At 42.5% G+C, this 22,134-nt stretch overlaps 1 protein-coding gene across 2 annotated transcripts in view; it reads right to left on the reverse strand.

Moving 5' to 3' along the window:
* The window catches only part of UNC5C (unc-5 netrin receptor C), a 243,244-nt gene that overhangs the window by 47,733 nt on the left and 173,377 nt on the right, over positions 1-22,134 (reverse strand). For both annotated transcript variants that reach the window (XM_015625754.3, XM_015625753.2), the window contains exons 3-4: positions 21,499-21,642; positions 8,112-8,215 (exon numbers count right to left, since the gene is read on the reverse strand). In XM_015625754.3, the coding sequence (XP_015481240.1) occupies positions 8,112-8,215; positions 21,499-21,642 (248 nt within the window). The remainder of the gene's footprint in view (positions 1-8,111; positions 8,216-21,498; positions 21,643-22,134) is intronic.

The raw sequence follows: 22,134 nt of genomic DNA on the forward strand, positions 1-22,134 counted from the left end.
ACACATATTTTAGCCATCAGTAGAGCAACACAAAAAAGAGAACACTCCTCTAGTGGTTGTGCTTTCTCCCTCAGTCCTTGTAGAAATGGGGACTAATTAAAGACACTACAATATGCAAGACTGTTGGTACTTATTTTCAATTACTGTTGGACCCAATTTTTATAGTGGAGGTGACTGCAGTGTTCAGTGCCTCCAAACCTCAGATTATTTTTTTCTTGAGGTAACCAAAGTAGGTGGGAGTAGGGTTGTTCTGTCACGTAAGTAGGAAGAGATCAGGTGTCAAGTACAGAAGAGAAACAAGCAGAATGAGACAGTGTGATTTATGAGTGACAAGTATGCAAACTATTATCACAGAAGTTAAAAGCAATGATCTCTTTTGATGCCATGTCATTCCCCAAGGTGCAGCCCCCTTGCTGAAATAGGCTGTTAATCCAGTCAGTGCAGATACTTATCCTGAATTTAATTCTGCAGCCTGAATAATAGTTACTGGCAGCTAAGGCACTGGACACTTCTGTGCCAGAGACCTGTACACCTGCAGGCCAGTGGACAGAGGAGCAGCAGGATATAAATGGGCACTTCAAAGTGCACAAGAGCCTGACTTCAAGGTCATACCAAATCATACCCTCATGCCTCCATTTTTCATCCCTCTGGAGATGCTCCAGTGTAGATGTTTGCTTTTGCCTACATATTAAGGATGTATATTTACTGGCTATAATCAGAACAATTCTTGAACACCTAGCTCTATGTATTTGATTAAATCAGACACATCCAGCTGTTGCTGGTGAATGTACTAATGGTCATGCATATATGTAGAGAGAGCATAGGATCAGTTTTTTCCTTATCATAACAGCAATCATTTAATTGGCAAAAACTGTGCAATGAAGGATGGGGTAAATGTACCCTCTGGGGAATGACAGCTATGGAAAATTACAATTACAACAACATATGCATGTTTTTTTCTCATATATTAAACCCCTGGAACAAAGCAGACACAAAATCCCTTTCCTTCTTGTTAGTTTTCCACACAAGAAAGAGTTTTTGTTATATGCTCGCAAGCAGACTAGCAAGAGAAGGCCACTCAATTGAGGTGTGAGAGTGGCTCATGAAAACCTGACCAGGAGAATCTGCAGATGCTGGGAGGCTGGAGCACACCTGGAGCCAGCTACTTTTTAGTCAGAGCTCCTCAGCACTCTGGATGCACGTTGCATTTCCATGAGGCACAGGGATCCTGCCAGCTGCACTGGAGCTGCACATCCAGGACTGCTAATGGGCTGGCAAGCCAGCCTGCAGGAGACTGAGCTGTCCCTGCGGCCAGCAGGGGAAGGCACGATCCAAGGTGTCTGTAATTTGGAACAACTTGTAGTGTCTCTTCTGTCATCCTGCTCCCTGGTGAGAGACAGATGTGTTGTCTCTAATCATTCACTGATTGGTATCGGGAGATACATTATCATAATTGGCACATTTGTTCTAATTAACAGAAGGAACCTGCCACATGGCCACCCAATATGAAAAGCAAGACCATCGGCAAGAACAGAAAACTGCAATAACCACCTCAGCCCGACCTGGGAGCTGCAGCCAGCCAGCCAGACCTGTGCTGCCACAGGGTGTTTCCAGCAGCAGCACACACAGACACTGAGACTTGCAAAGCCAGGCCAGGCTTCTGTGCAGACTAAATGAACACAGGGAACATAAATCACACAAGCGATTACACACGCAGGAAAACCTATTACAGAAGCTAATTGCTGATACAAATTTATCCATACCAAATAACCAGCATTCCTAGGCACTTAAATCTCTTGGCACACTTGCGTATGCGTGACTGTTTTAGAAACTGGTAGAGCAGAAACACATCTGCTCCAAAAGAAACCCAAGGATGGAAAAGGAATATGATCTCATCTAGATGCTGCCCTCTTGATCATAAGAGCTGTTCCCTACATGCCTGGCAATCTCAAGAGCTAAGTCAGCAGGGTCTGAGTTCTGGATCCCAGCTGCTCATTGCCTTCTCTGCACCAACATGCCCTAGAGTGATCTTCAGAGCCAGGAGCACCTGCCAAAACCAGCAATTCTTCTACCCTCCAGACACAGGCAAAGCCCACCAGTGCACTTTTCCACAAGAAACAGGATGCAAACATCTGGGAGCAGCAAGAAACTCGCCTTGATGAAAGGCAATTTGTAATTTTGGAAGGCAAGAACATTGCACCCGTGCCTTCCCCATGCCTGGCTGACACAGGATTGCTTTCCATCTGGTTCCCCATCCACGCTGGCTTGTGGCTGGTGTTCTCTGCAGCTGTGCCAACTGCTCCCAGTGGCACTGCTCACCTTGCAGCAGTCCCTACTGAGCTGGCACCACCTCCAACAGCCACAAGGAAATCTCTGCTCCCCGGCATCACTTGGATTGTAACATACACACATTCCAGTAATAAAGCATTTGTGAAACTAACTAACTACTGATTTGGACACAGTACAAGATGTCTAAGTGAGACTGAGAAAACTCTGGCAGTTTTCAGATGAGCCAGCAAAAACCTTGAGAGTGTCTCTTTGAGGAATGCTATCTGATTTTCAATCTGATTTCATCCCAGCAACTGTCTGCTGTCCTCTATGTACTATTGTATGTCTATTTACTGGAAAGATATTTTATACACATTTAAGATTGAAAATAAAAGGAGAAAGAAATGATCTCCAATGAGACTGAAATTACAGCTATGAGAGACTGCAAAACATACTGAGAATGAGACAGCAAATGCAAACCACTGTGGTGTTTTGTTCAGTTGTTCTTATTGTGCTTCTGCTGCCAATAAGGAGAATTGTTGTTCCTGCTGTGGAAACACTTCCTTAACTACACATACACCCAGCTTTCTGCTTGCAGGGTGCACGTACAGATGCTGGATGTCTCCGGCCCCGTTACAACTTTGCTTTATGCACAACTGGGAAGCCTCAGATCAAACTTCTGAGGTGGACTGGTAGCAACAGATGGAGAACTTTATTCCACAGTCTCAAATTCAAGAACAGATCATGGCATTATTAAATGAAAACCACAGCATCGGCTATGTGGCCATCAGAAGCTGCTGGGATTCTTTTCCCACCTAAAAGAAGTTGCTGGAGCCCCATAGCCCACATGTTGACTGGCACTTTTGGCACCATGTGGGTGTGTGGATAGGTAGGTTGTGTAAGCTACACCAGAATCCCAGAGCTGTTTTTGCCACAGGAAGACAGCTGTAGAGAAGAGGATAAGCTAGCAGGGTTCATGTCAGTACTCTTGTATAAAATCTCCCATTGTAATACTTCATGGAGGAAGTAGAAGCCTGACTGCTCTCCAGTCCCACAGATCACCCTTGCCTGAACTGAATTATACAGCAACTGGATTCACTTTGGAGCATGCTCTGCCCTCACTTACACTGGCATCAATGGAACTGGACTAGGAAGGATAGGGTTAGATCCCATAGAAAAGTCAGATGTCAGAAAAAGCAGTTCTGCAAGAAGACCTGAGCTCTTTGGCATGGGTTTCTGCACTGTGGAAATGAACTGGTAGGAAATGTAAAAACAAGGCTATCTAATAATCTAGTAGTCAGCATACTTCCCAGGAAAGCACAAATCCAAATGCAAACCTGTCCTTCAAGCAGGAGGTTGTAACCTATGCCTCATGCTTTGCGAGAATGACTCAACCACCCACCAGTAGGCTGGGGGGTAAAATGTGTGTTCAAAAGGACAGAAATGTAGGGGACCAGGTGCTGACAGTTGCAGGGTGCTTTATCCTGTACTTTTGGAGGACAGGCCTGCATGGCCAGACCTTACCCAATGGCTCTCCAGAGCAAAGGATGAGCAGCCCTCATTCATTTTGGACTGTGCTCCTTCATAACACAAACCTGCTTTCCCCTCCCTGTTACTTCCTCTCACTGACACCCAAAGGCAGTTCTGCTGTATGTCACAAGGCACTGCAAAGAGCAGTGCCACTTTTCAGCAATTAGCAATTGTGGTCACAAACTCCTCTACTTGTCTGTCTTGGAGCTCACTTTCCTGCTGTGAATATAAAACACTCTCAGTGACACACACACCTGCATGGAAATGCACACACATGAACTCCCAATTAAGGGACAACTGCTGCAAAACATAAGAGGCTCTCAGGAAACAATGCAAACAGCAGTCATATAAATAATCAACTAAATGGAGCTGACTATTTGGAGAAGCCCCTAGCTTCCACCAGCCTTTGACTGGGAGAGAGCAGCTGAATAAAGTTTGTGTCACAGTCATCTTGACTCGGCAAAACACCCTCTTCTGCCTCTTGACTCAGTGATCCTTTTCCCCTTGCTCTAGTTCCTAATTAAAGCCATGAATGTGGATAAATATCACATCCAGTTTTAAGCCCAACCGTGTCACCAAACTGTACATTACACCCTGTTCTGCAATTAAATTACTCTGTGAAACACCTCAATTAAAATTAAAGAAGCAATTACCCCCCCATTAAAGGCACCACAAATCATAAATTTCCATGCAAAAGTTCATCTGGCAGCTTATGGCATATTAACCAATCTTACATCTCATTTGTGTTTTGATCTATAACCTACCCAAATGAGCTAATTTGATGTGACTCAGTGTCTCTAACTATATTTTATCACGTGCAATACGACGCCAGTCTCTTTCAAAGAACAAGTTAAATGAGCTAAGGGGTTAATTGCTAACAACTCAGCCATAACTGTTGGAGCATCACAGAATGGGATCCTTCCTGCCTTCTCAGGTTAGGTTTAGAAAATAGCACACAAAGAGCAGAGTGGAATTGAAATGGATGTTTCTGTTCATGCTGGGGAGCTGCATCTGTCTGACTTCCACTGAGCGTGAGGCTGGCGGCTCAGACTGCTGATCTCTCCACCTGACCGTACTTCTCCCCATGGGGGAAAAGCAGAAGGCAGAGAAGCATAGAGCTAGGGCAGGGTGCAGTTTGTTTTTATGTCCACTCATTTTTTTCTCTTTTTGTCACAGCAGGAATATGTGGGTTTGCTCCTTCCCCCCTCAGCTAGGTGCGGAAACCTCAGTGTAACAGCACCTGTGCTGGTCCTCCTGCTGCTGCCATGCACTGCAACAGCCCAAACACTTACCTGCATGGTTCAGAACCTGCAGGTTTGTTCAGCTTGATATTGGCAATGAACCTGGGAGTGGGGAGGGATGCCATGGAGCAGCTGACACCCACACTGGCCAGGGCTGGTGGGCAGGGGTGTGTGACTGCAGAGAAGCTGATCTGGTTTTTCCAGAGACCATGGAAGCCCTCGATTCCTTACGTTGTCCCAAGAGAACAAGGAGATGTACTTCGATTTGGCCTCAGGCCCCAAGGCTGGTGTATTTTAACACATCTGTTTGTATTTGGATTTTGTGTTTTTCTTTTTTTTTTTTTTTCATAGTCCCATGACCTGAGCCTGCTTTAATGCTTGTCATGTACTAGTGGATCTGAGGGACTGGCAAGTGTTGCTTTAAAAGCTTTGCCTGCCCATCTCGGTCTTTGTCCTTCTTGACCTCTGGAGAAGCCGTATGTTGCTACGTGGTTCAGCTTTTCAGTAGTCCTAAGATCTGCTCTAGCATTGATCCATAAGAGCTTGACACAGTTAATTGCAATTAAATATGCTGGGAATGATAAGACTGAATTCCCTAGATACTGAAGAGAGGAAAGGATTTATCCCTGAGCATGCTTGTTCTCACCACTTTGAAATACCAGGAAAAAAAGATAAACAAACTGACACCCAACAGAGAATGAAGGGGGAGAATGAAATCAAAGAGTAAAAGCAAGCAAAAGGGACTCTGGACTCCAGCACTGCACCACATTACACTGAAGGTGCATTTTGTACAGCCTCACAGTGTAAGCTTTTCTTCATCTGTTTTGATGTTAAATCCAGTGACTCCTTCAGAAGCCAGTAAGTAAAAAAAAAAACAAACCTAAACAAAACACAGACTCCAGAGTTTGAAGAATCTAAAGCACATGCTCACCAAAGCATTTGGAAATGGTGCTCACAGCTGCAACATATCCATTATCCTACTCAGAATCAAAGCAGTGTTTCAAAAGGATGGAAAACAGCCTCAGTCTGCTGGCTGCCTTCTCCCAAGCCCTTCTTATAGCTACCTGTACTGTCATATCAGAAACTTCCCCAAACAAATAAATTAAGTCTTAAACAAAGAACACATTCATCTTTAAATTAAAATAATCATGTAATCCTTCAACCCACCAAGTTATCTTTCATCTTTCCTTTTTTTTTTTTTTTCCTTAAATTTATCTTACTAGCTTCAGCAAGTGGCTGTAATAAAGTGTCACATTAAGGTATTCATATTCATTAGTGTTCAGGTCTTTGTTCTTTTAATAGTGTTGGAAAGAATCTACAAAGAGGCTGTATTAGGCGGCTGTCCAATCTGGGTGTTTGATCTCCTTCTGACTTCAAAAGTCAGAAGAGGAAAAAAAACCCACATTGAGAATGGCTCTTTTGAATGTCAGATAGGGAGTATAAGATTTCTGAGCCTGCCAAGTGTTAATTGGTGTCTGCCCTGACCGTGGTACAAATAAGATTCAGAGTCAGTCAATGCACCGTCATGAAGAGCTATTGACAGAGTGAGCAGGATACTGGAAGGCAGGAAAAAGCACAACTGTTATGGCAGCAGCTCACAGAGGATTTTTTCAGAGATCACTTTCCACAAATCATGTTAAATTATGCAGTTTGGGTCTCAGCCACGCGACTGGGTATAACAGACCTTTCTGAGGGAACAATCGGCCTGGCTGCTGAAATTCCAGCAGTGCTTGTAGCACTGCATAGAAACCAACCTACTTGTCAGTGTCAATATCTGTTTCTAGCAAAGGAAATGAAGCTCCCCAGCACTACCCTGCACTGCCCAAACAACATGTCCCAGCGCAGGAACTCCTGCCATGGTACAACAAGAAGTTGATTTGATGCAAAGAAACATCAGAAAGGAAAACAAAAACCTGCTGCTGAGCTCCTGACGAAACCCAACTGATTAATATTGCAGTTGTCAGCAAGCTGGCTCGGCAGACCTAAACACTCTTTGCAGTTTCAGAGATCTTAATGGGGAAAGAAAACAGCCTACGGAACAAGAAAATGGGAAAAAAATCTCCTGTGCTAATTATTCTTTTTGATGTTTGTGGATACGTTTCTGCAATTCTGATTAAATCTAAACTCGGGTTAGATGGGGAGGTAGCACTTTAAGCTTCATCTCCTGAGAAATCAGCCATCAGCGCTGAGTGACAACCACTTTGCTACTTAGCCATGACAGTCTGACTTATCCTAATGCAAATTGGCAACAGTTTCTTCTGTGCGTGGTAGAGGAAAACCGAAGAGAATTCAGATAGGGGAATTACCGTCATTAGCAATCAATTTTTCTCTTAACAGCCACAGTGGATTTAGGATTTCAGAGCCCCCCTGTGACTCAGGGAACCCCCTTCTGTGAGCTGTGAGTCTGGAGCTGGAGGCACTGCTGCACTTAGGGAAGCTGCTGCTCACTGATGTTGTCAGGCACAGATTCCACTGAAGGGCAGGCTGGCTCCTGCAGGGGGAGGACAGGCTACCCACTCTGGGTTTGCTTAAAAGCTGGTAGGAAAAACAGCTAAGGCCCTGAAGATGGTTTCTTAGGCAGATACATCCTCTATTTTCCCAAACCTCATGCTGCTTTACCTGGGAGCCCATGTACCACGGTACATCCTCTCAAGCCAAGTTGGCAGGATGGTGCATATACATGTGAGTGAAGTATAGTCTGGCAAACTAAAAATTAAAACATGTTTGAAAGGTGCCCCTCAGAATAAATTATTATTATTTTTTTTCTTTAAAAGCAAAAGGAAAGATAGAAGGCTGGTTCCCCCGTATACATGTCCTCTCAGTGCCAGATACAGTTGTGGCTTTTCAAAGGGAAGAAAAAACTGAAACCAAACCACCTGCAGCTCTTCCCAGCAAGGCACCACAACCCAAAGCCATTAATCAGGTCCCAATCAATCTTGTCTATGAGCAGCAGTCAGTCAGCTCTCCATTAGCACCCATTCGTCATGCCCTGCTGTAAGTCACTGCACCATTAGCCACCCACCAGGCCTTACTTAGGATGTGCCAGTGCCACGCACTGCTGCTGTTGCTCACCTCAGCTACTGGGATGCCTTCAGGGGGACGGCACTGGAGCAGGACCTCTTGCTCCAGGGACACTTCTTTCCCTAGGGGCTCCTGCTCGAAAGTTTTCCGGAGATCTGAGAAGGAGGAAGAAAATAAAATCATTAACATTATTATCAGCCGGACGTTTAAATTACATTTGATTGCCACGCTGGATAAATGCAAGAGACAAACTCTGCTCCCTGTAAAATAAAGCATTAAAGAAAGTCTGGGTCATGTTTTCACTTCATTCAAATATTAAGCAAAGATTTCACAGTGGATTTATTACTCACATTATGGTACAGCATGTGATCCCAGTGAGCAACCAAGGCTGCCTGCGGAAGGTCATGTCCAGACACAGAACAAATAGTGAAACAAGTCCCTTCTTCAGATAATTTACATTTGGTAAACTATACCAAGTACTTTTTAGTACTTCACTAAAAAAAAGTTATGGAAAATTAAATAAATCTGTAAAACTGCAGCATATAAACTGAGTTGCCTTAAACGCATAGATGAAAGTGCTCATGCTGTGATTTAATGTACTTTTAGCTCATAAGCATTAACTTTACAGCTTTAGCTAATTTGTCTACACCTTATCATTATCCCTGTAGCAGTAAGTTATTATTATTATTAATAATAGTAATGTAGTGATAATAATGATAATAATAAAAAGTCACTTTAAGTAGTTGAACCATGTTTGGATCTCTCCACAGCACCACAGAAATGCAGCAGACTGACAGAGTATCGAATGCACCTCCAAAGATCAGACCAGTTCTGGACAGCTGCAAAGTCTGGCTTTTTTGTATCCCTCTGTAACTGATGGTAAAATGGACTTGAGAAGTTCCCTCCTCATCACTATCTCTGTGTTTCTGCCATGGACTGGCACCCTCCCCACTGTGCCAGGGGGGACATGGCTTTGGCAAACTGAGCATTCAGCTCCAGTAGCTACTGGGGGTATTTCTCCCTGCTGCCAGCTCCTTCTGCAAATGGATGTGAAGCCATGCTTAAAGTCACATCAAAGAGCTGGCCTGACTTCAAAAACTTTACAACTCAGTTATTTTTGTTTTACTTCTTGTTCTGAAGTCAAACCATTTCCGTACATCAGCTCACGGTGAGGTTGCACAAATACTTGTGTCATATTGGCAACAAGACACAGTCATATGGGAACAATTTAAAAGCCAGCTATTTCATATTTTGAAGCCATAACCTATGACTGGACTAGAAAACAGATCACTGAATTGAACCAGTTTACAAATAAACCACACAAAGAGCTATTTTTCTTCTAGATTACCTCCAAGACCTGATTAAGAGCTGACCCACAAGGAACTGCTTCAGTGCTACCAAAAGGCAAAACTTGGGGCTGGCAAAAGCAGAGATGGAAAAGGAGATGGGATGGCTGCCACCAAAATCAGCTCCTCTGATACCCTGAAATTTTGAATAGAAGGAGACCTCTATCTCTCTATCTCATTGGGAAAATATGATTGCTCAACTACCTGGAATTAAGTATCAGCTCAATGGTACCATGAAAAAGCTGTGTCATAGTTGGAGATGCTCATTTTAACTTGATATAATGGCAAACTTCTGACATTCGAGCATTTCCCCAGTGAAACTGAGGTATTTCAGTCCTTCCTCTGCATCACAGAGAAGCATGAGAGAAGCAGCCCCACACTTCACTGCTTTCCCACCAGCAGCATTCTTGCTCCCTCTGGCACACAGGGCAGGGCAGAGAGTCCTGGCCACAGTTTAAGGCACTGAAAGATAAGCCTTGGTACATCCTACTGCAACAACATAAGAAATTGCAGTCTACAGCTCTGTGCTTGGTTGGGACTACCTTCTGCCAAAAGGGAGCACAGGCCCATATCACAGGTACCTCACTACAAACCCCACCATTCCAACCTCAGCTGCTGCTGAAGAGGGCTTTACCCTACAACACTGGATAACTTAGGGCAAAGAGGAGGAGCAAAAATCTGGACATAAATGTTTCTTAGGATGACTGCCAAGTTTTGCCAGGCTGTTCCCGTCAGCATCCCTGTGACACTGGAGTTATTCCAAGCCAGGGAGGCTCATTCATGTCACAGCAGCCCCAGCAAGTCTCTGGTGTCTGTACAGAGCTCCCAAAGCATTGCCAGCACTAGCAGCTTCATCCCACCCTCTGACAGGCCATCCAGGGGACATTTGGGTTCTATGGCTCCATTTGAGTAAACCTTAAACCTTCCTAGTGCCCGTGGGTGGGAATCATTCCAAGAACAAAATGCTGAGTTTTGACTTGCTGCACTTCTGCACATTAAACAAAGAAATGAGCAGCTCTTTCAGGAGCTGGTAGGTTTCTTGGGAAGTTACATTCTTCTTTGGGCCCAGGCTTCTCACCCATCCTGTGGGCTTGATAGGTATCCTGGGCACACACAATGTCAGGATAATGCTGTTTGCTATAAATTAGCAAACAGCTGGGGTTATATTGCTAGCAGTACCCATAAGATCATATTATTGCTAGTTCCATGGGTACCTTCAGGAGAAAAGGATTACCTCTCCATCAGGTAAAGCTTAGTGCATTTAGCAGGTACACACACGTGCACAATGCAGACAATTACTGTGCTCTAATATCATGGCTGAGGGAAAATGAGAAGGTTACTGTAATAGTAATAGAAGCATATAAGCACAGTATTAAATAGCATATTAATAATAGCTTTCAGGTGTTCAGGCTGAAGACAGTAGAAGGAGATTAGATAATAATCTGAATATTTTTCTTGACATGTTGATTTACTGTCCTGCCTACCTTCCTGAAATATTTAACAAAGCTCTGGTTCTGCATTGCCTTAGATGCACAATAATCACCTCTCCCATAAAGCACTTGCCTTTAGAAAAATCCCCAAGTTTTAATGCATACAAAAGTAAATAGCATTAATCTAGAAATGTGCAATAAGAGTAAAAAAGTCCCCCTTTAACCTCTTTGTCACCGACAGCTGGAATTGCTGGGCATGACCAGCCCCATTTCCCTGGGAACGGTTGCGGTGGTGCTGCCGCAGGTGAGATGAACCCTGTGGGAGCCTGGCTCCCCCGGCTGCCCCCACCCACAGGGCCTTGCTGTGGGAGGATGCTCTAATGGCACCGTTGGGTTCAGGCATTTCAATGATCCACAAACTAAAAATACACTAAGTAGGGCCTTTGACATAATAGGCAGTAATGTTCTCAAAGGAGCCATTAGATACTATTGAGTAAATTATACTAATTTGGCAGGGGTGAAAGTACATAATTGTGTATTTACAAGACTGGGAGCTCTTATATCCTGTTGGCTCCCTCCCACGTGTTCACAGCTTTATCCCACCACCTCCCACAGCAGCTATGTCACCTACAAATGGCTCCAGATGGTAACAGTGCAGGGCACTTATGGTTAGTTGACCTAACCAAGCATAAGGCTGGCTGGTTGTGACACGCACAAGATGGGTTTTTTAGCTGATGAAGAAGAAGCAGAGGGCCTGGACAAACATCTTCATCATCTTCTGTAACTACCATGAAACAGCTTACTTGGACAGCACTGGGTTTTGAAAGGACTGCTTTTTCTCTATGGCCCTTGCTGTGATTTCTGTGGATAACAATGACATCCTTCTTATTCTTCAATCTTCAGCTTCCTTTGCCATTTAACAATTATAGTCATCACGGGAACATCACACTGTCAGCTGGGAGTGGGTGAGCTTGCGAATGTACTGAGGGACTTTGGATCTTTCCCAAGCAGAGTATTTTCAATAGCACTTTTCAATTTCTCAGAGTGTCGTTTAAGTTACAATTGCTTGTGAGTGAGGAGAGAAGGGATTCATTTTCCCAGAGAATGGTAAGAGACTAATAAAATACATCCCAGTTAAAAAAAGAGAAAAAGAAGAAGCTTTAACAATCTTCCAAAAATATGCCTGGAAAAGCAAATCAATAAAACATTTGATCCATTCTGGATCAGGACCTCTCTGTCTGTGAAGAGGCAGTGTGCATTATTAAAGCCTCGGGTGGGCAGCAGACACTGAAAGAGCACCTTCCCTACCCTCACCTTCCATAGGGGGGATGCAAGAGAAAGGCAGCAGCACTTTCTTTCCATTATTAGTTTGGTAATGTAGAATAATCCTATATTGCCTGTGTTAGCAAGACTCTTCCTCCCTTCAAGCAGGTAATATTCTCCATGGTGGAGAGAGGCAGGTGGATAGTGGTGCTGAAGGGCCCGTCTTGTCTTTCAGCAGCTCTCTGACAGATCTCACCCAGCTGCAGGTAGGGATGCCACTGCCGGGCTCAGGTAACAGCCTGCACCCTTACCAGGCACTTCACCCCACCTCTACCTTCCCTTCAAGGCTGTCTTCATAAAAGAAACCAAAGGCAGCAATTAAAATTCTGGTCTGCCACCTTGAGCCAGACTATTTTCCTCACTAAAGCATAGTCCTAGTAAATTCAGAGGAGGCTCTTGTGGCATATATCGCAGCATGTTTACAGCATACTTATGGTGAGACTTCCCTCCAAGACTCCTGAAATACTCCTGCACAACCCTCTCTGGTAAGGACATATGGCTGCATAAGAGCTGCACTGAAATGAGAGGATTTTCATCAGCATAAAACTGAAATAAAGTAATGGGAAATCAGATTCTCAGTGTACACCATATTAACTTTACTTATGAATTGCTATGCTTTTTTGGACAAAGGGGCATTAGATCTCATTTCTGATGCACTGCTAAATTACTTCATTATATGTTTAATGCATTCTTATCTTACAAAACACTCAGGAGTTGCATTTTTGCCTGCCAAAGGTAATAGATTATACAGGAAGTCATGTCATTTCCCCACTTCCTCTTCTACCTGTCAGCTTCTAAGAAAGAGCAAAGAACGACCCTATTATTTTTTTTTTAATCAAATATATTTTATCACAGTTGTTCTGGGTTTTACAGTGATGTGTGGGTGGGTAAAACTATAAGGATATCTTTTATCATTGCTGAGAAATGTGATAAGAGGCAGACCAGGCGCTTCAACACGGTGCTAATGCAAGGGTGACTAATGAATGAGCATGAAAAACGGACACTTGTCAGCCAGGAATTAGATGCAAACCAGACGAACAGAACAAGGCAGCATTACTGTCAGGGAAAGATGGATTTCTGCCCTTGGTAGACCTTTAAGACTCTCTTCTCCTTCTAGCAACTTCAACGTCAACTTTCCTATAACAAACAATCTAAAATATGAGCAAGCTTTAAGAGCACAAAGAGCAAAAACCCCACATTTCTTTTCTATACAACTGTCATATTAACTATGGCCACTGGGAGAAATATGTTCAGTGTGTGCTTTCAGAGAAACAAAGGCTTAAGAATGTGAAAAGATCTCCACAAAAAGCATGTATTTCCATACAGAAGATAGCTTCCTTTACAAAGGAAAGTATATACAGCCATCTATATAAAAACAAATGTGTCATAAGCAAAAAATACAATTAAAACACTAAAGTGAGTATGGCTTGGTATAATTTTAGCTGTTATAAGAGGATTGATTGGTATGTGACATGTAAGATTTCAAATCTATCTCCTTCCCCTGAGAGTGTTCTCAAGAGGCAAGGTTTAGTTCTGTTTAAATTTTACCTGGTCTAATAATAACACCCAAACAGAAAAATAATTGTGGAAAAAGAGTGGTAAAATGCTACTGATGTTCTACAAAGTGAAAGAGATTCCACATGCTTTGTGAAAACACATCTCAGTACATTTGTTCCCAGACTTCGATGGCTGATTCTTAGTTCAAGATACATGACTAATATTGTAAACCTGGTCTCTTCCATCACTTTCCACAACGTGGATAGAGTTGAAACACCTTTTCACTTCAAAAAAAGCCATAAAAGACTGAATTGCAAATCTAAATGGAAGAAACCCTGCCCTGTCAGGCATACTTTGGCCTTGCTTTTCTGTTCACAGCTGAGTCTATGACCTTTGTGTGGGGATCAATCACACTGGTGGGAAAGCAATGGAAAGGTTAGGTACAAAAACCTCTTTTTTTTCCCCATTTTGTTCTTGTGTGGTTGCAGCTCTGTGTTTGATTAATTAGATCAAACCAGATTTCCAGTGAGACAGCCACAGGGGTGTGATCAGTCTGTAACCCAGGGGATCCCTCTGCAATCTCTGTCAATGGCTTTTCTAAGTGTGGTGTCTTGCCCTGCGGAGTCCCCTGCTGTATCAGCTGCACACTGGGCCTTGATCAAAGCCTCCTGCCCTCCTCCAGAGCACCACTGCTCATGGAGTGGGATTGCAGCTGGACAGGGTTGTGCTCTCAGCTGGCCCACGCTTCAGCAGCTGGAGATGAAGACTGAGGAATAGGTCAGCACCTCAAAACTCTCTCTTAATGCTCAATACACAACTCTGTGCTACTCTTTCCTTTTCTGGAGGGGCTGTTTCACTTCTGGCCAGTCCTTAAAAGACAAATGCTGCATCACCACGAGGCTGACACAGCCACCTTCTCATTCTGGAGAGGAACATCCTGAATGGTGGAACTTCCACCTTTCCAAAGATGCCTGGCAGCTCGTGGCTTGGGCTGAGCTTTTCTTTAGCCCTCTGGTGGCCCTGGCAGTAAGGCTTACACCCCACCTAGCCAGGAAGCAGCAGGAGCTTCCATGCCAAACAGCTGATGGGGACTGCAGGAGCTTCTTGGAAGTGCACACCTTGTTTTGGGGATGCAGGCTGTTCTAGCCACTGACCTGAGCTACAGAATGAGGTGAGGAGCACCCTTCGCTTGCCAGGCTACAATCTGCAAGACAATCTGCATGAACCCAGGACCTTCTCTCCTCTTCTATTTCCTTTGTATTTTCAGCCTGAACAAATGGGAGGTGCAGACTGGCCAGCCCTCATCCTGCCAATGGCATCTTTAGCCAGCTGGGGATAACACTGAAGACTCCAGAGACTCACTCCTTACAGATCTGCTAAAAAAACATTTTTTCCCTTCGTCTCTTTAGCTCCAAGCTAATTCAGACAGGTGCTTGTAAGACTAAACCGTTTTTTGCAACAAAGCTTCCATGTGGGCTGTGCTATTATAAAGAGTGACCCACTCAACACATTTGGTATTGAAACAACTGTAAGAAATACAAGTAAACAAACTTTGTCAAGAATTCACTGAGCAGATGGGTTCCCAGGTGTACACTGATCACACTGATCTCCTCCCCTTCTATTTCTGCTTGGTAGCTCAATATTTTGTTGTAAGCATTGTTGTTGTAAACTGTAACCTTCAAGTTGTAACCTGAAAACCAACTTATAAACTTAACTCTATTCATTATTTTTTTTGGTGATTGAAGATGGACTCCTAAGTTCTTGTTTTTCAAATAAATCTAAATGTAATATTCAAATGACCTAACCTTGACAGGTGACTTTTTACATGACAGATGTGCTAAAGGTACCAAAGACATTGGGTTGGAAGATTGGAAACATCAGGTGTACATTACAATTTACATGTAGAATTAAATTTAAAAGACACTGAAAAACTAAAACCGAAAACTCTTTATATAAGTGTTGTTTTGTTGTTGCTCTTCTGATACACTAACCTAACTCACACAGCTGTGTGGTCACTGCTAAAATACAAGCAAAAGTTTGTTAGCCTCTTGGCTGGATCTATCAGCACTAAGGCCCTAATCAGCCTGTACTGAAAGATGGCAATATATTAGGAATGACAGTGTAGGTAGGATATTCTCAAAGCTCCTACAGAGAGATTAAATTAATGTAAATTCAGTAAAGGAGTTTCCTTTTGTTTCTTAAGCAATGCTAACATCAAGTCCACACTAATTCATAGTCTTGGCTCTTCAGTGCAATGCAATGTAATTTCTATTTATTACTTCTGCAACTGTATTCTTAAATTTGGGAGTGGTCATGCCTGTTAAGTGGGAAGTGGTACAGAAGCATGCTTTTCAGGAGCACCAGCACAGAGGTAGTCAGGACTGAATATGCTAAATGCACAGTTAACCTCTCTGCTGCTCTTTCTGTAATCTGCTGTCCTTCAGTAAGCTCAGCTCAAGACCACGTGCCTCAGTCATCCCTTTATTAACTCCAAGCAGCAGATATTGATTAGTAGCAACTTGCTACACAAGGAAGGAAGGAATTAAGGTCCTATCTCTGCTAACTCCCATACACACTTGCCAAGGTACACAAACCACATTTTTATGCTATTTTTTTAATACTGGATATCCTGGATATACCTTCCCATTAAAATTTTCAATTGTTGACCTTCCTAGATCCCTCTGCTTATCTCAACATCCACCCAACTTTGTTCCTATTGCAAAGGGCTGTGATGCTTTAGTGGCTGCAGAATGTGTCCTCACAGATCTGCTTGGATCAGGTATGTGAAGAGAGGGGAAAAAGGCCATGGAGCATGGGCCCCAGCACCAAAAGGTGAGATAAACAAGTATCAGTAAAGAATATGTGGTTGTTTTTTCATATCTGCTTCTTTGCATAAATGCAAATCCCTTGTAAGCAGAGATGAACCAATCTATTTTTCTGTACTGCATATATCTAATCAGTATACAGTATCTGACATACATATATTAATTGCATGCCTTTGAAGAAAATGTTTTGGAGAATAAAGCCTTTCAGATAAGTACATGGGAAACTATAGTACAAAATTATTAAAAATATTAATGAGAACAGTTCTTTACTACATCAGGGCTTTTTAATTTTTTTTTGGTTTTTTTTTTAATTCTGACTTTAGGATAATGAATAAAAGAAAAGAAATAACTATTCACATCCATTACACCAAAAAATATCAGGTAATAGAAATTACAGAAAAAGCTTCTATTTTATCAAAGATGTTCAACAAAACAGAAACATGGAAACATATTTAGGGCTTCAGTTTTTCCCATATTTTCTCAAGGAGAGCATGGGTTAACATCCTGAAGTCAGTGAAGCTACAGCAACACCAAAGTGGTGCAAATGAAAAGTGAGGTTGCTCTATGCACAAGGGCTCAAAGCAATTTGTCTTAGCCACCCCTTTATCATCTGATCTAAAAATTAGGTCAAATCCTGCAGCTATTGTTTAGTCTTTATCAGATGTATGTTCCAGTGGGTTTAACTCTACTTTTGGTAACACACGTTCAGATCTCATTCATTGTTTTGACAGGAATTTTGCCCTGTTAGGTTTTATTTGCCCAATGACATCAGCTCTGTTACAGAAAATTCACATTAAAACTTTATATTTGGTTGCATTTTTCACAGCCAAAGGTAAAGCTGCCCAAAATCCCTCCTTCCTTTCTCCTTCCACGACAGGAAAATTTTTTAATTGAGCAGGAAAACTGTATCAAAACATATTAGTGACTTCTAAGGCTCCTCATAGGATTTGCCTAGAGTAAAACAGAAAAGTGTGAATAAATAGGGAATGTGTTTTAGCACTTTCCTAGGCAAATATCTCAGAAAATTTATTCTATCTTTCCAGCTCCACCAAGATACATACATTAGGTGTCACTACTTTTTTAGGTTGCTGATATATCTGAAATGGCAAAGTGAAAATTAATCTCAAGAAATCTGCTGGTTTAAGAGGATGAAATGTTCAGCTCTGAGCATTTCTGCTCTCATGGGGGGACCAATGCCCCAGGACAATGAATTCCATGACACAGGATAAACATGCTTTTGCAGACACAGCCTGCACAGAAGGGAGCCATTTCCCAGCATAGGCATGATCCTGAAAACTTAGGGAAGCTGGAATGTTGTCTTTAAACTCAGGCTCTTTTCCTGTCTGTACTGCCAGCATGGGCAACCTTTGAAAACCAGCAGCATCTTTAGTCCATATTTATAGATCACTCCTGAATAACTGAAGCTCTTGGTCAAAGCAATGTTGCAATTGATTTTCACAGAGAACTTCCATTGACCAGGTTGTTATGTACTTTCTGACACATGCCTGACCCTGTATTAAACAAACACAAGCTGCTTTTCCAGGATGCACATTTTTCACACTTTCAAATTACTTTTCAGTTAATTCTATTACACGCTCAGTGAACAGTGATGCTGGGTGCTATTTTTCTGTTTGTTTGTTTTAATGGAGTGCAGCTCCAGCCCTTGAGAGGACACAATAATTCCAGAATAAAATGTAAGGGCATAAGGGAGAAAAACCAGAAAGCAGATAAGGACAAAAGGAGATGGAAATGAACAGGGAGAGGGAGAAAGAGGGAGAGAAGAGAGGAGATGGAGATGAGGAGAGAGAAAGAGGAGAAAAGCTTTTCTGAATGTGCTAGATATGGCTAGTTATGCTACAGTTGTACCTGTCAAGATAAAATCACCAGGTTCGGGTATTAAGATAAATAATTCCACTTAAGCAGCTTACATGCTCCACTGGCCCCTCACCTTTCCTAAAGGTGTCAGAGCTCACTCTTGTGCCAATTAAGAGGAAGACTGCACTGGTGACAAATAAGCCGCTATAGCTACAGACTGATGTGGGGAGATGGACTCTTCTGTCCCTCTTAAGATTTGGACATCTTTGATTTCCTGGATTAATAAACACTGCACAGAACCTACATTATTATCCCAGCCTCATGGCACTGTGGAACCACCAGAATACTTAACCAGCTGTGCTGAAAGTTTATTGTGACACTACTGTTATATTGCCAGTGCAGAGTCAGTTTTAAGAAGTCAAAGCTGTGAGTACAGATGTGTGTTGGTGTAACTGAGTTTAAAACACTGAGTTTAAAGCTCTGATTTTAAAACAGTGGTTTCGCAGACCAATGACATCAGAAAGTAAGGCATATTCCCCATATCATCTTTCTGAGTTCCCAAGAAGTAGGTTAGAGTTACTTGACAAATTTTTAGAAATCTGTGCATGGACAGTTTTGCAAAGAATGTGCTTTTGCTGCTGGTTTAAAATCCACGGATTGAAGGACTCATACTTCAACCCTTAATCCCAAGGAATCTAAATGACTTGCCTGTGTCATAGCTGTCCAAGAACCCCAAACTCAGGGACAAGAGGTTAAAAAAACTTCAGTAAAATACAAAGCCACATTTGAGTTACAGGCCTCAAAAACTCCCTGGTGTTTATTTAATTTGACTTTTCCGGGGGAAAAAAAAAAAAAAAGCCACTGAAACTCTGGAAAAATCACTGAACTGATTCTTCCCCTCTTTCCAGAATATAGTAAGAAAAACAAGCAAGCTCTGTATTATGAGCACCCTCAATAGAAATGTGGACACCTGGGAAGAAATGTCAGTTGATATAAAATAACTTGCATTGACACATAATGATTATGTGTTACATAGAAATTAGGTGCACAGGTATGCCAGGACACAAAAGTTACTTAAATATCAAGTAAAATTCACTTAAGTATCTATAAAATATTTCCAAACTGTGTTAATTTAATGGTCATCTGTCAACGGCTACCTGGCAGCACATGAGAGTCTACAGAATGAGTTAACTGCAGAGTCATAATCTAAAAAACCTGTTCAAACATTGCTAAGCCTCTCTGAAGTGCTGACTGTTTGGAAGAAAAGAAGAATTGAAATCACTCTCTTTTGTTTCAGTACAAAAAGGGAAAATCCTCAAAGTTTTGAAAAGCTTCCTGCCACAGGAAAGCAATATGCACACGTGTAATGGCATTTCTGCTTTTGCAGGAAGTCTGTCTTGTACAGTAATTTTAATTCCCCTTAGCCCTGGGGAAATTCTTCTCTGAGGGTAGGCCTATGCTTAAAAATACAGGTCCCTATATTCTATTTTGCTTGGACTAAAAGCATTCAAAAATGGGTATTTAAATAGCACCTCTGAGATTTGTATCTGGATGCTTATACAGGAGGTACCTCTTCTTTGAGGATTTAACCAAGTAGTAGTTTCTCAAGAACTGAAGGAGAATCAAGCCCTTAATGGAGAGTTATGATGACAAAGAGTCCTTTCTCCAATGTGTCTGTGAAAAGGTTTATTTGGCTGGAAGAATTCTCTTATCCCATTATAAATTGTTAGGCACAGTTCAGGAAATATAACTATGCTGCAAATCCAGCTTCCAATGACCTTTTCTCACAAAATGTGTTTTTGCTGAGGTGAAAGCAGTGGAAGAAAGGCAATTCTAGATGATGTATTTTGTTCCTATTATATGGAACAGTATTTCATCATGTGAAAGAGAAATGGGAGTCCCCAGTGTGTCTACTCTATTACAAAGAAAAGCACCTCTTTGAAAATTAATGAACATTAAATATTTGTACAGTCAAATGAAGATCTCTTTTCAGGGAACTGGTTGCCCTGTGTTCTTGGGGTCTAAGATGGGAATGGTTCCAAATAAATACTGAGGCTAGTAGCCATGAATAACAATGATGAAATACTACAATGATGAGATGACCACTTTCAAACTCATATTACCAATCTGATCACATGATATGCTAAACATACACTTTTTTCTTTGCTAAAGAACAGCAGCTCTATTGTCTGACTGCAGTGATACATATTTTCAGCTTTACAGAAAAGAGCCTGGGTGTTCTGGTGGACACCAAGTTGACAGTAAGTCAGAAACATAGCAAATGTTATCAAATAAGGCTAATGATGCTGTGTTAGAGAAAAAGTATTGACCACAGGTGAGGGACCTGATCCTGTCCCTCAATTCAGCCCTTGTGAGGTCACATCTGGAGTGCTGAGACCAGTTCTGGGCTCCTCAGTACAAGAGACACATGAACATACTGGAGCCAGCAGCCCAGCAAAGGGCACAAAGATGACAGCAGCATCTCTCCTACAAGAAAAAGCCAAGAGAGTTGGGACTGCTCATCCCAGAGAGGGGAAGGCTTGGAGGGATCCATGTGTATAAACACCAGATGGGAGAGGGCAACAAAGACATAGCCAGGCTCTTTTCAGTGGAGCCCAACGATGGGACTAGAGGCAATGGAAAGATGAAACACAGAAAGTTCACTCTGAACACCAGGCAATACTTTCTCATTGTGAGGGTGACAGAGCAGTGGCATAGGTTGCCTAGACAGGTGGTGGGGTCTCCTTTGTTGGAGATATTCAAAAGGCATTTGGTCATGGGTAATTGGCGCTAGGTGGCCCAGCTTGAGCCAAAGGTTGGATCAAAGGTTTGGATAACCTCCAAAGGTGCTTCCCAGACTTGACCATTCTGTGGTTCTGTGAAAAGAACAGCTATAGCCTCTTTCCACAGCTTGCTTTGTTAAGGTTCCTACACATTAGCGTCAGGCACTTTTATTGGGACATAAAACTGCTGAACTCAATAAATACTGGTTTTGATGCCACACGCAGGAGAATGAGGTTTAGCTCTTGAGAAGAAACTGAAACTCTCGTGGATATTTCTGAAGGCCTCAGTTTCAGCATGCATCAATAACTTCACAATACAGAGCCTAAGTGGCTGGAAACAAAACATCTCCCTGAAATGGCAGAGATTGCACTTCTCCTCACTAACCACCACCCCCCAAGCTGCACAGCCGAGCACTCACATGCAATGCGGACGTAGGCTTTCCGGCTCTTGGTGGTGCCTGCGGAGCTCCAGGCAACGCACTGGCACCAGTAATCCTCCGGCCCGAAGAGCTCCTCCACCTGCTGCCGCGAAATCTCGATGCTGACCTCTCGGACAATCAGACCTGTCAGGGTGCAAGGAACACCGGTCAGTGTTGGGCTTGCTGATGGACAGAAAATGAGTGTAGTTGCAGACATCTGCTTGCAAAGTTGCTGGGAGACCTTACAGCTCTCTACAAATATCTACTCAGCGACACAGACTGTCATAAGGATGGGAAAGGAAAGAAACTCCCACTTTATCTGCATAATGAGAGATGTGGGTGAGTGAAAAACTAATTGCTGAGATTTTGACTTTTATCACATACAGTATGTATTTTAGACAAATTGGAGGAACTGCACTTCAGCTAATTTAAATTGTACCACATCTCTAGGACAAGTTACGTCAAGGGACATTCCAGACCAGCTTTATTTTGATATATCATAAAACCACATAATCAATCAATTTATATGACTTCCTTAGCCCTTTTGTACTTCTTCTCTTTTTGCTAGACAGACACAGCACAGGGAGAGGTGCTGTTCTGTGACACTGAGCTGCCCAGGAAAATGGATTTTAGGAT

This window comes from Parus major, chromosome 4, assembly GCF_001522545.3.
Source record: "Parus major isolate Abel chromosome 4, Parus_major1.1, whole genome shotgun sequence".
In the NCBI taxonomy this organism is placed as follows: domain Eukaryota; kingdom Metazoa; phylum Chordata; class Aves; order Passeriformes; family Paridae; genus Parus; species Parus major.